The sequence below is a fragment of the Panthera uncia genome, chromosome D4 (genome assembly GCF_023721935.1).
Source record: "Panthera uncia isolate 11264 chromosome D4, Puncia_PCG_1.0, whole genome shotgun sequence".
NCBI classification, from domain to species: domain Eukaryota; kingdom Metazoa; phylum Chordata; class Mammalia; order Carnivora; family Felidae; genus Panthera; species Panthera uncia.
In genome coordinates, this window is record NC_064807.1 from 25,134,805 (window position 1) to 25,148,973 (window position 14,169).

The following is a 14,169-nucleotide window of genomic DNA, read 5'->3' on the forward strand; positions in this document are numbered from 1 at the left end:
CTAGATTTGCCGCCATGCTATCTCTAGACTGACCTTTGTGCCCTGACCCATCCCCCACTCCCTTTTGCCCCCATCTCCCACATGTGCAGTCTCTACTCACCGCCTCCACTTCTTCCCACTTACTCCTGTGCCTCCATCAAGCCACCTTCTGCTCCTCAGGCTCATTCATGGCCCTTTCTCAGGTGTACATTTTGATCACATGGTTCCTTGTTCTCTGTTTTGATTACCTGACATGTTCTAGGCCCAGCAGTGAGTGTGGGGGAAACCGTATCCCCAAAGCATTCTTGCATATGCCCTTAGACCCTGATTTTTAAAGCCATTATGATGAGATATCGTCATATCTTGCAGCACTTTCACCGAGGGTAGCTTTTGTGTCATGTGTTTATTCCATATGGAGTTTGGCCACAAGAACGACTCTGAGGAAGATCACCATTTACTCTCTAGACATCACTGAGGGCATTGATCCTCTGTGTAAAATCCATTTGATATATTCCTTCAAAAACTAAATGCCATGAAGAATCTTACTTACCGTAAGGAGTTTCTCTGCTTTTACATATGGGCAGTCAAAATTTTGTAAATTACTGTGTTTCTCTTTTGGCTTCTGCTTCAAGGACGCTTGGAGTCAAATTATGACTTAATGTGAATGGCCACGTGGGCCCCTCGAATCTGCACACTTGCATTTCTACTAATATGTCTCTTAGCCTTCTATTCCACTTTCCCTGACTCGAGTTTTGATTTGAGTTTTTTTGTTTTTCTTCGCATAGTCACAGCAAGTACTCAAAAATCTTTTGTGAATGAAGCAAAGGTGTTAGTAAAAGATACGATAGATTCAAGTATGTGTGTTTTTCTGCTTCTTTAGGTTGTAGGTTGCTTGATGACAGGGGTTACTCTGCCTATTCTTTTGCTAGGCCCTAGAAAAATGTCCAGGCTACAGTTGGTGCTTTGTAAACACTTACTGAGCTAAATTGATGAAAGTCAACCCACAGCTCGCTAGGTGGACAAAGTTGAGCTCACACAGTTTTTCTTTCATTTTGTTTTCTGTAAGAAAGTCAAGGCAGAATATTGTAGTAGAAAGAATTTTAGCTCTGCCCGTCACTGGTTGGACAACCTTGGGTGAGTTACTTAGCTCGACTGAGCCTCTTTTTACTTTAATCTGAAAATGGAGATAAGGATACCCTACTGGACTGCTGTTAAGATTGATAATTCTTGTAAACCTCTTAGCGCATTTTCTGGCCCATAATAGCAATGTGCACATGTTAGGCCCCTCCCCACTTCCCCATTTCATTGGAAATAACACTTGGTAAAGGATAAGTGGATTGCTCTATGACCACAAGTAAGTCAATTAATTGTGGTGTCATCTGTAAAATAAATGTGACTGTTGACCTCATTCAGAGAGATATGAAAATTAATTGATGGTAATGCACATTGGGATTTTTTGCTGAAAAGTACTTAAGAATGGCTCAGTATTATGATAAGTTCTATTTCATCATTAATATTATTTATGAATATTTGGCCTTGTCTTCTCCTGGTATGTTTTATGTCTGCGGTCTTAATTGCATTTATTTCCAATTTAGTACCAACTTGTATTTTAATAAAAATGTAGATGAAATTGAAAAACATAGTTCCAGTCTTTCATGCAACTTTATTTTTACAAGGTGGATGATTTTACCTTTTCAGTATGCTGCCCACGAAACAGACATAAAGATGTTTAGTAAATAGTGTTTGTTCATCCTACTTAAAATCAAGCTCAGGTATTTTTCAAAGGATTTAAGTTTTAATTCTTACTATTCTCACTCTTATTTTGTTGACAATTTTCTGATGAAGTTCTTCATTATGAGACATTTGGTCCATTTCAGAAGATAAACACGAATGTTTCAAGTATTTTATAGAAGACATGTTAGCTAGATGAAATCCCTATTGCCGTTTAACATCAGGAGGCCCTCACTGCCTTCAGTCTCAAAGGGGGGCTTGTGTTACAGAATCCAGTGTCCCCTTCTCGGTCACCATCTAGCTGTGTGGCCTTGGGGAAGACGTGTCACTTGTTGACTGTCAAACATGAGGCAGTCAGCCTCAATAATCTTTAAGTTCTTTTGCCATTACAGTGTCAGGTCCTTTGCAATGGAACTGCTGAAGGTGATCCCTCCATTTCGGTCTGTAAGGAAACAGAGAGACCACATCTACTCCAGAATATTATCTTCTAGAATTTAATCCTTTTTACTTTTCTTCTCAGAATTTTAAAATATGCTTCCTTTTAACTGAAGATCACTTAGTACCTGGCATATATTAGAGATTTCAATTAATGACTCAATTTAAGGTTCATATGCTGAGCAGGACATGTGCATTGGGCCAAGGGGCTTTCTATAAAGCCCCATTACTGAGGAAATTGGAAGGACATAGTTCCAATTTCACCCTTAAGTGGGTAGGGTTTTATTGATTTATTTATTTACTTAGTTAGTTAGTTAGTTTTAGAGTTAGTAGTAATAGATACAGACGTGGATGAATACTTGATCTGTAGCTTGCGTGTGCATATATAGAATATCTGTTTCTGGGAGATATCAATACCAGGAACGTGATTTAAACCATCTGAAATTGCAAGTGTATCCATAAACTACTGCAGGTACTTGTGAGAAAGCGCATTTGTCAGTGGTCGTAATTACGTGATACTAACAGAAAACTGGAAATCTACTCAGTTCTGGTACTCCTGAAGCAAATGACCAAGGGCCCCAAATTTCCACTCTGGAAAATTCCATTAATGACAAAGATGTCCGGATAGTTTTAGCCACTGATTATTATTGCTGGTCATCAATTTCTCTCTGATTCTATAAAGTAGATTTATTCACAGAATATCTAATCACGTGCTTTGTTTTGACTGTATCAGGGTACATGGATCGGTCTGCAGACCACCTGAGTTTGACGGTGTATTTGTTACACCACCTACATCTCTTACTGATACCTCCTTGTCTTCAGGCAAGGTGAATTTTAAAGAAAAACTTTCCTATGAAGGCTTTTTTTAAAAAGCAACTATCTTTTTGAGTTTTCCTCCAAATGTAAAAAATTTATATGCTTACCTGATAGCTTATTTATCATGGGATCTTTAGACTCACTTCACTCAGAATATTTTGTATAAAATGAATCCAAATGTTCATAGGGCCCTTAAAGACAGTGTTATTCAAAGTGCTAGTCCACCGTGACGTAAAGAGCTTGTCCAGAATGTGAATCAGTGCATTTCTTCCTTCATGAAGACAGTCTTGCTCCCAGAAAAAGTCACCTTAATGCCATTCAGACCGCCAGACCAAACCTCCCGATGCTGGGCTCTTAGCTACAGCACTGAAAGACTCAGGATAAATGGAAGTCCAGTGTTTCTGCAGCTTAGGCAAGTTACTGAACTTGTCTGTGCCGCAGGCCCTGAGAATGGAGACACTGGTAGGGTGGAGAGGGAGAGTGTAGGCAGGGGAGCTCAGTGGATGAGAGGAATAACCAGCAATGAGGGGACAGAAATGGTGCATAGACTGATGGCTCCTTAAAGTAGATACTTTGAGATAGCTGGAGCTCTAGCTGAAGAGAGGGGGCAATGGCCAGAAATCAGGCACACAGGCGCTGAAGTACCTGGGGTTGAGGTTGGAGGATGGCCTCCATTTGAGTCCATGGAGGTCCTCGGGAAATAGCCAAGATTTTATTTGAGTCAAGGAGGGCCCCATACTCTCTTGGAAGAGATTAGGAAGAAATTCTTAGGTCAGTGAAAGGAGAGCTGCAGGTTAGTTATTCTCTCCACCCCTGACTTCTGAGAATTTGGCTGCTTTATGGCCTATAGGATTGTTGTCAGTTAACTGAAATGATATGATTAAATAGCATTTATCTGTGGCTGTTATTACCGTTTGATACATTTTTTCAATAAATATTTTTATTGTACCAACTGTATGCAAAACGCTGTAAGGCCCCGTCAGGAATGTAAATACAAACACAAAAGTGTTACCTGTGCTTCTGAGTGGCTTCTAGTCTTCTAAGAGAGAAATTTGGTTGAGAGGGAATACATTGGCAAAAGGCCACCCTTCATATAATCTATTGTGTCCCAAACCAATAGAGCAAATTAATGCAAAATAGCCCATTTCTGAACGAAAAGATGCACTTACTGCTTTCAAGGTCAGTATAGGAAAACTGGTCTCATCAATTTTAGTTTTGAAGGTGATGGAAATGTGGCTTTACCCATAGCTTTAAAAACTTAAACTTATTTCCCACCGATTTCTTCTCCTATCTGAAATTTTTTTTAAGTGTAAATCAAAAACGAAAAGAAGTTAAATACTTGCCTTGACATGATGAAAATAAATCAAGTGGCAATTTAATTCCCACTGAACATGTGACCACCGCGGAGTTAAATATTAGATTTAAATATGGCAGCTAATTCTCTGCAAGAATTAACATTTGTCTCTTTATATGGGCACTCTACCTAATGAACACATTTCTCTTCTCTTAAATTCAGCCGTTGCTACTGGAGCATGAGAAATTAATATACATTCTTATATTCATTAATATTGTTGCTCATAAAAGACCTTTTGATTTTTATCACCCTGAGTTCCCAGAGGCCCACGGAAGCCATCATTGCTCCAAACCACATGAATTATCGGGGGAAAAATCCTATTAAGGCAAAACCTTAATCACCGCTTGCATTTTATATCAAATTGTGTCTAAAAAGAAACTGTAGAGCATATCCATCAACAGAGAATGAATAAATAAATGGCGGTATAGTCCTTTCACAGAATATTATAAAGCAGTAAAAGCAAAAGGATGACTACTGCACACATACTGGAGCTCAATGTAACTCAATCTCCAGGGCGTTGTTGAGTAAAAAACGCAAGATGCGAAGAATACACATTCTCGCATCATATCTCATTAGGGATATAGCGTTAGTAGCAAACCTGTAGAGGAAATGATTAACACAAAATTCAGGGTAGTAACTGGGCCCCAGAAGAGAGTGGGGAAGTGGATACAATCAAGAAAGTCCCAGTGGTAGAGCGGTGCTTTCAACATACTAGTGATAGTCTGTTTCTTAAATGGGATGGTGGGCTTATGGGCATTCATTTTAATACTATTATTTCAACTACAGAATTTTGATTTATATTTTCTTGTGTTTTCACAATGCAGTTCACATTCAAGTTAAAAAAAAAGACAAAAAAAATTTTTTTTAATCTTCATTTATTTTTGAGTGAGAGACAGAGTGTGAGCAGGGAAGGAGCAGAGAGAGAAGGACACACAGAATCCAAAGAAGGCTCCAGGCCCTGAGCTGTCAGCACAGAGCCTGACGTGAGGCTCGAACCCACAAACCGTGAGATCATGACCTGAGCCAAAGTCGGACGCTCAACCGACTGAGCCACCCAGGTGCCCGCCCCCCCAAAAAAGACTTTTAAAGAAAGTTCGTCAAATTAAACCACAGTAATAAATCTTCTGTGTGCTCAGCACCTGAGACATTGCACAAGACTATAGGAGATAGATAGGGTTGCTTTTAAACTCAGGGAGTTTCCAGTTATGAAATGAATGGAAGACATAAGCCAGAATTCAACTAAGCACAAGTCATGATATAATATGAATTCAGAGAAGGAGGTCGTCGGTGGTCAAAGTGGTCTTGGAAACTCTCAGGAAGTGAGAATTTGAACTCACCTTTGAAGGGTGAACTAAACAGAAAGGAAGCTGGGAGATTATGTTTACTTTTTATTCTATTGTTTATATATTCTATTTTTCTTGCCATGTGTAGCACAATTTATAATGGAAAAGAAACTGTGGTATGGAAGAAAAAAAAAAAAAAAAAACATTTACTCTGGATTCAGACCTGAATTCAAACTTCAACTTCTCTGTTCCCATGCTGTGAATCACTGAAATTTCTGCAGGCTCAGTTTCCCTGTGTACAAAATGCAGAGAAGGTTGCTTCCCAGGGCTGTGCGAGAAAAATGAGAGAATACTGTTGGCTGGACATTCCAAGCTCCAGAGGGTGTCCCGATCTCTTTTTAATACTGCCATTCAGGGACGAGCCTTCCAGAAAAGAATGGTGGCCAATGGGCTGGTGGAACCCTTGAGCTGAGAAGTTCAACATTTGATGGACAGGGTGAAGAGGCACATACTCCCACTACGGCTCTGTCCTCCACAGAGTCTCCTTTGGGGCTTCCCACTGGCTCTGTTCTTCTGAGAAATGCTTTGCTCTGCTCCCCTCCTTGCAGCTGATGGGCTTCCAGAAAGCCTTGGCTGCCTCCTGCCTTGTTTCTTGGGAAAGTGTATGGATGAATTGATGTGGGCCAGCTCCACTCTAGACTAGAGGGGGAAATATTCTCTCTTCCCACCGTGCATCTATTCTTATCTCTTCTTGGCATTGGATAACCAAGACTGGGGACATGATCTTAGAATGGGCTGGGGAAGCCAGCCATAGCACAGCCTAGACATTTCTGGAAGGAGAAATGAGTCTCAACCATGGTCTAGCCCACCTCAGCAGGAGGCTAAAGCTGGGACGGGGATAAATCTTTAATTAGAAATGCCCAGACCTTGCCTTTTCCCCTTGTGTCCTTTGAGCCTCTTTCCCTCAGGAGTCTGAGGCGTCTTAACAAAGAATTAGGGAGTCCTAGCTCTCTCTCTGCCTTTCCCCACTAGACACATGACTAACAAGTATATGCAAGGTGTCTGGCTTATGAGAGGCCTGCTATTAATGTCCAATCCCTTCTCATCTCTCCCCTTTCCTAATCTGGGAAGTTCATTAATGACATTCCGCAGCCAACGAGGAGGTCGCTACTTGATTTCTATCAAAAATGACCATTGAGTCCTGGAAAGCAAGCCAGTGCAACCTCCCTCCAGCCATTTGGGTGGACTGTGAGGATGGATACTGAGTTTCTCCTCTGGTTTGCCAGTGCAGAGGGGCAGAGTCTCAGGCCTGCACGCTCAGGAGGCAGGCCCCTGACTCCCACCCTCAGCCTTTACCTCCACGTGCCTCGATTCCAATTTCCATTCTGTCTTTGTTTTCCAGTTGTTCAACACATCAAGCGACATAACATTGTTCTGAAAAGGGAGCTAGGCGAAGGAGCCTTTGGAAAAGTTTTCCTAGCTGAATGCTATAACCTCTGTCCTGAGCAGGACAAGATCTTGGTGGCAGTGAAGGTAAGAGAACACTCCAGAATGTCTCATTATCTGTTGTCGCACTAACGTGTGGAAGCGCATTGTGTCATTTTGTATTTGGCCAATTCAGGAACCAATTATGTCTGCTATGGTGGATGTGTTCGAATTTCCTGTACCTAAATGGACAGCGGGAAGGGTGTTTGGGGCTCATCTAGCTGTCTGAGCTTCTTCTCAGGGGCAACCTGTCCATCTCCAGGCTGTGAATAGCTTTGGGCTACTCTGACAAGTCAATGCTAACTCAATTCTGGGTGGAGGTCGGTAGGGTCAAACAGAATTCAACCAGCTAAGTCTTGGAGACTCAATCTGTCTCCTCAGATTGCTTGATGCTGATGCCAAGCTCAGCTGGAGCTTGTCTCTGGTGAAGGTTCTAGAAGGGAGACCAGAGTTCACTTTGCCCTCTCAGCCTCTGCTCTGCTGACGTCTTCTGTTATACCTTACCCTGTCCCTCCCAAATGTTCCCAGAGCCCCAGGACTGTAAACAGTGCGGGCAAGACTCTATCCTGGGGTGGATGGAGTCTCTTGTAAATTCCACTACCCTAGGAGATGCAAGGTCTTACTGAAATAAAAGAGTCTGAAAGTCCTTACTTCTAGCCATTTCCCCCAAAACTCAAAAAGGAGACCTGGCCTTCAATAAGATAAATATTACTGGAGGGGAACAAAAGTTCCACTGAGTTCTCTAAAACACAAGAATTAACAAAAATAGCACAAAAGACTTGAGCGTATCTTTTACATATGCATTGTCAACATTTTAAAAAACAACTCACCACGGTATTGAATAATATATGCAAACCACTTAAAAGAGGCATATATTTATTAAATGAATTAGGTGGCAAAGGAATGTAGACTTGGCTCGCATAATAAAATGCAACTTCTTGGCTTAACAGAAGATGACTGGGTTTTGTTTGTTTCTGCCAAACACAGAATGTTTACATGAGTGGCGTTTGTTTACTGGTTATAATCAGGACAACCTTTCATGTTTAAAAAAATCAGATGTATATTCCATTACTGTTGTACTTAGCATTAAAATACTCTGGTATATACAGAATAGGTCACTGAGGAGAGAGGTAAAATTCTTCTTGAACTTTCTCATCCTGCAGATTAAACACAGTTTCTGTTAAAACTCATCCAAAGGAAAAAACAGTGCATTTGCTTTCTTTATCTTCCAAAGTAACCAACATGAGTGGATGCTCTTAGACGCTCACATTTAAAAGCTGCATTTTAAAGTGAATAAAGGACATGGTGGCCCATTTGGTTGAGCATCGGAACTTGTCTCAGGTCATGATCTCACGGCTTGTGGGTTCGAGCCCCGCATGGGGCTCTGTGCTGACAGCTCTGTGCCTGGAGCCTGCTTCAGATTCTGTGTCTCCCTCTCTCTCTGCCCCCTCCCACCCGCTCGCACTCTGTCTCTCTCTCTCTCTCAAAATAAATACACATAATAATAAAATAAAAATAAAGCGAATAAAGAACAGAATTTTCTAGGGAGGGTAAATGTAGTGTCAATAAACATCATAGTAAGTTAAGCAAATGGAAGGGGGGAAAGGGAGCCAGAGGAGAGGAAACAGGAAGGCGATGCTAGAAAGATGTGAGGTCAAGTAGGGTAGAAGGTGTAAAATAAGAATCCTGCTCTGATTCTGGGGGCGGGGGTGGGGGGGCAGGGGTTTAATTCCTGCTGTTGCGATTGCTTCCTCTTTTCTTTCCTTTACCCCAAAAGTTTGTTATTTTTTAAAGCACAGAATGTTCAGAACATTTGGCAGGGTTATATCTGCAGGCTCTGCTCTCTTCTGCCGCTCTTTTTTCCCCCTTAGGATAAATGGGACCAAGAGGTGCCTCTATTTTTGTAGATTCGTAGACTGATAAAACATGAGAGCTGGAAAAAGCTTAGGGAAGAGCTGATCCTAATCTAGTCGTGAGTTATACACAAGGACACTGAAGACCATGGATTTGTGTTCTGGGCTCATGTTTCCTCCCACTGATATTTGGAGACCGCCCAGGGAACTAAGTCAGCCCATCAGATTCTGAATTCAGATTCTTGAGGTCACAAGGTGAGACTCTTTGAATGTACGAACATTCTGGGAGATTAGAGAATCCTAGATGATCGTGTAGGAGTAGCTGAGGGACCTCGGCCAGATAGAGAGAAATTTCTCAGTGGGTATAGCTTTTCTTTTTGGTATCATTTCTTATTCTCTGCCTACTTCGCTGTATTTCTTTGAATGCCCTTGAAGAGAGGGTGTTGGATGGCTAAATCCAGGGCACCCTCAGCTCTTGGGTTACGTTTCCTTCCCAACACATGCCAAAATAAGGTTTCAGGGCTTGGGCTGGTAATGATGAAAGATCAGCCGGCATCAGCCGTGTGTAGCCAGTGGGGCATGCTTCCACGTGGTCACATCTCCCTTGGCTACTGTCAGTGAGGCTTCTCCGGTTTGAATCACAGTCACAGCCCTAATCCCACCTCTGACCTAGACCCAGGACCTAGTCCTCATAGACACCCTGGCTTTGCCAAATAAGTTCGCAAATGAATGATCTATGAAGAGTGCTTGTTAATTAACACCGCTAAAAACAAGCAAACAAACAAACAAGAGACAAGCCAAGGAACAAAAACTTGGATTTTTCCCTTTTATCAAATCCTGACTCCTCCTCTGCCAGGTCCTTCTTGTTGAAATTCAAATGCAACTGTTGTTTCAAGCAGAGAGGACAAAATGCCTGCAGCTCAAAAATGCAGTTCCAACCTCAAGGTCGCACACCTAAGAAGTCTCATCTCAGTGATCTTGCATGTGCAGCTTTGTTGAAATCAAAGGCTTTGTTTATGTTCGCTGGAATGACTTCAAGCTTCAGAGAGGATGCCCAGGTTAATTTTCCGGGATCCGCAGGCTGCAACCTCACAAGGAAGGAGTCGTATCTTCTACAGGCTCCGGATGAATGGATCAGAATAGCACATGGGCCTTTTACAAAGCTGCTGTCTCCAGCCCAACCTGCTCAATTTTAGGGCTGCGAGCTGGCCAATTGAAAGTGTGTTCAAAGACTATCCCAGGAGCCTGGGAGGAAAACGTCTATGGTTCCGGCCCTAACCACAGGAAAGCGAATTTTTAAGGAATGAGACAAGCTGAATGCAGCTTCCGGGGCCTGCACAGACTGTCATCTCTGAGGAGTGGCTGCGGGAGCTGCTTCTCTCCCATTGGAGGCACCCAGGGATGTTTGACAGGCTTTCTGCCCGTTGCCTAGCAACCCCGGCAGCATTGATTATGTATGCTAAGAAATTGCAGCTATTGTCCTTTTTCTTTCTCTAGAAGGAGCTGACTGGTTTGAAATCCAAGACTTTGCATTCAGACTGACAGATGTCAGTTTCCTGTAAATTCTGGCGTCGCCTGCCCCAAGTGATTTCAGAACTGGAGGGATCCACGGAACCGATTTGAGACAGAAGTGATCCTAAGGCATGTGTAGGGCATTCGAGGGTGCAGGAGGGCTGAGCGTGCCTCTCCCTTTAGAGTATCTGCTTGTTTGGAGCCAACCAGATTGACCTTTTCTTGATATTTTTGGATGACCTTTGTTTTTTCGTGAAATAGATTTGACAATTATTTTTTTTCCTCTTTACACTGTATTACAATTGAAGAGCCCATAAAGAGAATGAGAAGCAGAGAAACCAGTCTTTGATCAGAATGAGTTACTTTACCTTTAAGTAACTCAATTGCCAAGGAAACGCTTCATGGCAGTTTCCCTGCATTAGCTGTGGGTGCGTTAGCTATTTTTGGCTCTCTCCAACCTGCATTTCAATAGCTACAATGCCTACAACATTTTCTTGTACTATGAATGCATGCGGATTTTTGTTTTTTAAACATAGCCACAAGTGCGCTTTGTAGGATTCATGGCCTCTCCTCCCCCTCTCCACTAACTCAGGTGTATTTCCAGAAACATAAAATGCTGCACACGAGAGAGACTTTAGAAATCCTACAGAACCCAAGCCTCATGTTTTATAGATGAGAAAGCCAAGACCTAGGGAAGTGGAGTGACTTCCTTGAGGGGTAAGTTAAAGTGAGTGAGAGGCACCAGCACAGGAACATTTGAGACTAGAAAGGACGAAATCTGACTTCAGCAGGCACTTCCTTTGGGATTTTTGCATTTCATGTTTCTGAATATCTTCTTGTTAACAGAGGAAATAAGGATGATTTTCTTCACCAAGGGTTTTGGAAGAGTTGACTGATAAGCCCTCTGGCACACTACCGTTCGGCAGCCCCAAAGTCACATCCAGCATGTTTTTCCATTCCTGTGTCTGGAGAGCCCTACCTCGCCCCCTCGATGCACACAGCTCCCATTAATCCATCAGCTCTCCGCTCAGGTTGCTCCTCTTTGGAGATACATTCCCTTGCCTGCTCCCCCAGCTAAGTCAGACCTCCCTATTACATGCTAGTAAGGCATCTGCCCTTGTCCTTCACAGCATTTGTCAAGGTTGTGCATTCTATATGTATCCGCGGGCTTAGTTAATCAATGGCAAGATTGTGGGTCTCCTCCGTTAGAGCGGTATTTTTGAGGGCGAGAATCATGCTTTTTAGCACATTGTCTAATATCTAGTAACATGGAATCAGTGCTTGTTGAGTGAACAAAAGGATAGACGGGTGGACAGATAAACTATAGAAAAAATAGCCTTTGAAAAAGTGAAGAGTCTGCAGTTGACGTTTCTAGGTAAGGAAATGATCTGATGAGCTACTGATAATCATAGAACTTTATAGCTGAGAGGCACTGTAAAGATGATATATAGAGGATAGTGTAATCTAATGAGAAGTCATTTTAGAAATGATTGAACCACTATGCAGATATATAGAACTATTAGCTGATGTTCTTTAGCTTAACTCCCACCTTTTGTGAGGGAAGAAACAGGAACCCAGAGAAGATGAATGACTCATCCAACATCACATAGCTTGACCAAGGTCACTTAACGTCAGACGTAGGACTAAAACTCAGGCCTCCCCGTCAGTATGATGCTTACCATGTACCACACTCTTATTGACTGAATTTTGCACATGCCCTGGTAGACCAAGTTGAAGAAATTCAACACAGTGCCACTTATCAAGTAACACAAAGGTATGTGCTAGTTGTGCTCATTTGTGTGTAAGGTCGACAGATACTTTTCTTGTTTTCCCAGTAGAAACGTAATTCAAGGAAATAGGCAGAAATAAAGAAAACTGGATTCTGGAATGAATGTTAACAAAACATCACAATCGGCTTTGAGGAGAAGAGCAGTAGACTGCTCATTGGAAACCTAACTCAAGCTGGTTTAAGAAGAAAAGGAAATTTATTTGTTCAAGCTACTGGTATCCTTGCTTCAGGGACTGGTGGATCCAGGAAATCAGTTCTCCCTGTCTCTGTCTCTCGGGTCTGCTTTCCTCTGTATTGACCGTCTGCTTTCCTCTGTATTGACTGTATTTCCTCTGTATTGACCAGGCAAGTTCTCCCCACACTGTGGTGAGCTATCTAAGCAACAGCTCTGGGCTTGGATCCTGCCATCCAGCAACCCAAAAGAGAGCTCCTCTTCCCCAACAATTACACAAAAGTCCAAGGGCCAACTTCCTACTGGCTAGTTGTCTTGAGTTGGGTCACCAAGTCCTCTGACTCTCTGGATAATAGTCTGAATATCCAGGACTGGGTCACGTACATATTCTTGCAAATGGATGGTGGGTCAACTCTGCACAACACACATGGACTATACGTGGGGAACCATGCTTCCCTGAAAGAATATGAGAGATTCTATCCCTGAAGAAAGGGGTAAAAGTCTGAGAAGGAAAAAAAAAAAAGGAATATGACCAACTCAAATAGGAACTACAGGACAGCTAGGCCTCACTGCTAGAACAGTTGGGATCTAAAACCTCACTCTGGATCTGAGGTGGCCCTTGTGACTGTGCCCTCTTTATCCTCTCAGCAGGAGACGCCAGGGACTGTCCTCCAGGCTTCCCTGCTGATGGAGTATAGCTATCTCTTGCCTCTGCTGCTTCCTAACATTTGACTTCTGCTTCAGGGCCAACTGCTGCTCATGTAGTCTCTGTGCCCCCCCCCCCCCCCCCATCCAGATTGCTCAAGAAGGAAAATACTGTGTGTTCAGTTGCTCTGTTCTGTCTTCATGCCAGGCCACCTACCTGTGGACCAACTATCCAAGGTGGTCACATGGCACAGATGAGGCCATCTGTGGGGAAGAAGCAACTAGAGCCAATTATCTCAGAATATGTATAGGGCAGAATAAGGGCTCAAAAAGGAAAGCTTATTCCCTCCCATTCTAGAAGAGTGAAACAATTCATAGACAAGAAAGGACATCGAGAGTTCATCAGTTCAAGCGCTCTACCCAGGCACGTTTATCTCTAAGGCATGTGGCTATTTTCTTGCTTTCTTTCATTTTAGTTTTGTTTTTTTGTTTTGTTTTGCTTTGCGTTGTTTTGTTTTTGTGGCAGTCACCGTATCAGTCCTCACATGCGATAAATCATGAGGTTTGCCTCCCATTCCTCCCTCTTCCTGCACTTTCTCCCCACTGCACACGGAATCCTTGTTCCCACATCATGGAAATGGAAGATGACAAGATTAGTATATTTAAGAGAACATCTGTCAGCGCTGCCCTATAAAAAGAGTTTGTATGCCTTAACAGGACAGAATGTTGCAGAAAGTGCTATCAATTCCATCTTGACAAGTCTCTAGTAATAGAAGTTGTAGAACTTTTAATGGTGGCTTATTAAAAGGCTCCATCGTCTTTATGGTCCAGACATTGTTTAATAGATTTCTACTGTACTTTAGTGTAAGGCCATTCTTTCCTGGCACGTGTGGGTGGGTGTGTGCACGTGTGTATCTGTGATGTGTGTGTGTGTGTGTGGGGGGGGTGAGGGCTGTGTGAGAAATGTGTGCACTCCCATACAGCATAGGATTGAGAGCAACATTTGCCTGGTGAGGGTCCCTCTTGTATTGAGTCAGGGCCCCGGTGATTAAGTTGCTCCACCAGTGTCCCCTTTCCAGTAACTTCAACTTTTAACCTTTGACAAGAGATCTGTT

General features: G+C 42.6%; 1 protein-coding gene across 1 annotated transcript in view; it reads left to right on the forward strand.

Moving 5' to 3' along the window:
* NTRK2 (neurotrophic receptor tyrosine kinase 2) overlaps window positions 1-14,169 on the forward strand; it is a 332,542-nt gene that overhangs the window by 240,120 nt on the left and 78,253 nt on the right. The window contains exon 13 of the mRNA XM_049653049.1: window positions 7,001-7,131. Coding sequence (XP_049509006.1) covers window positions 7,001-7,131 — 131 coding nt within the window. The remainder of the gene's footprint in view (window positions 1-7,000; window positions 7,132-14,169) is intronic.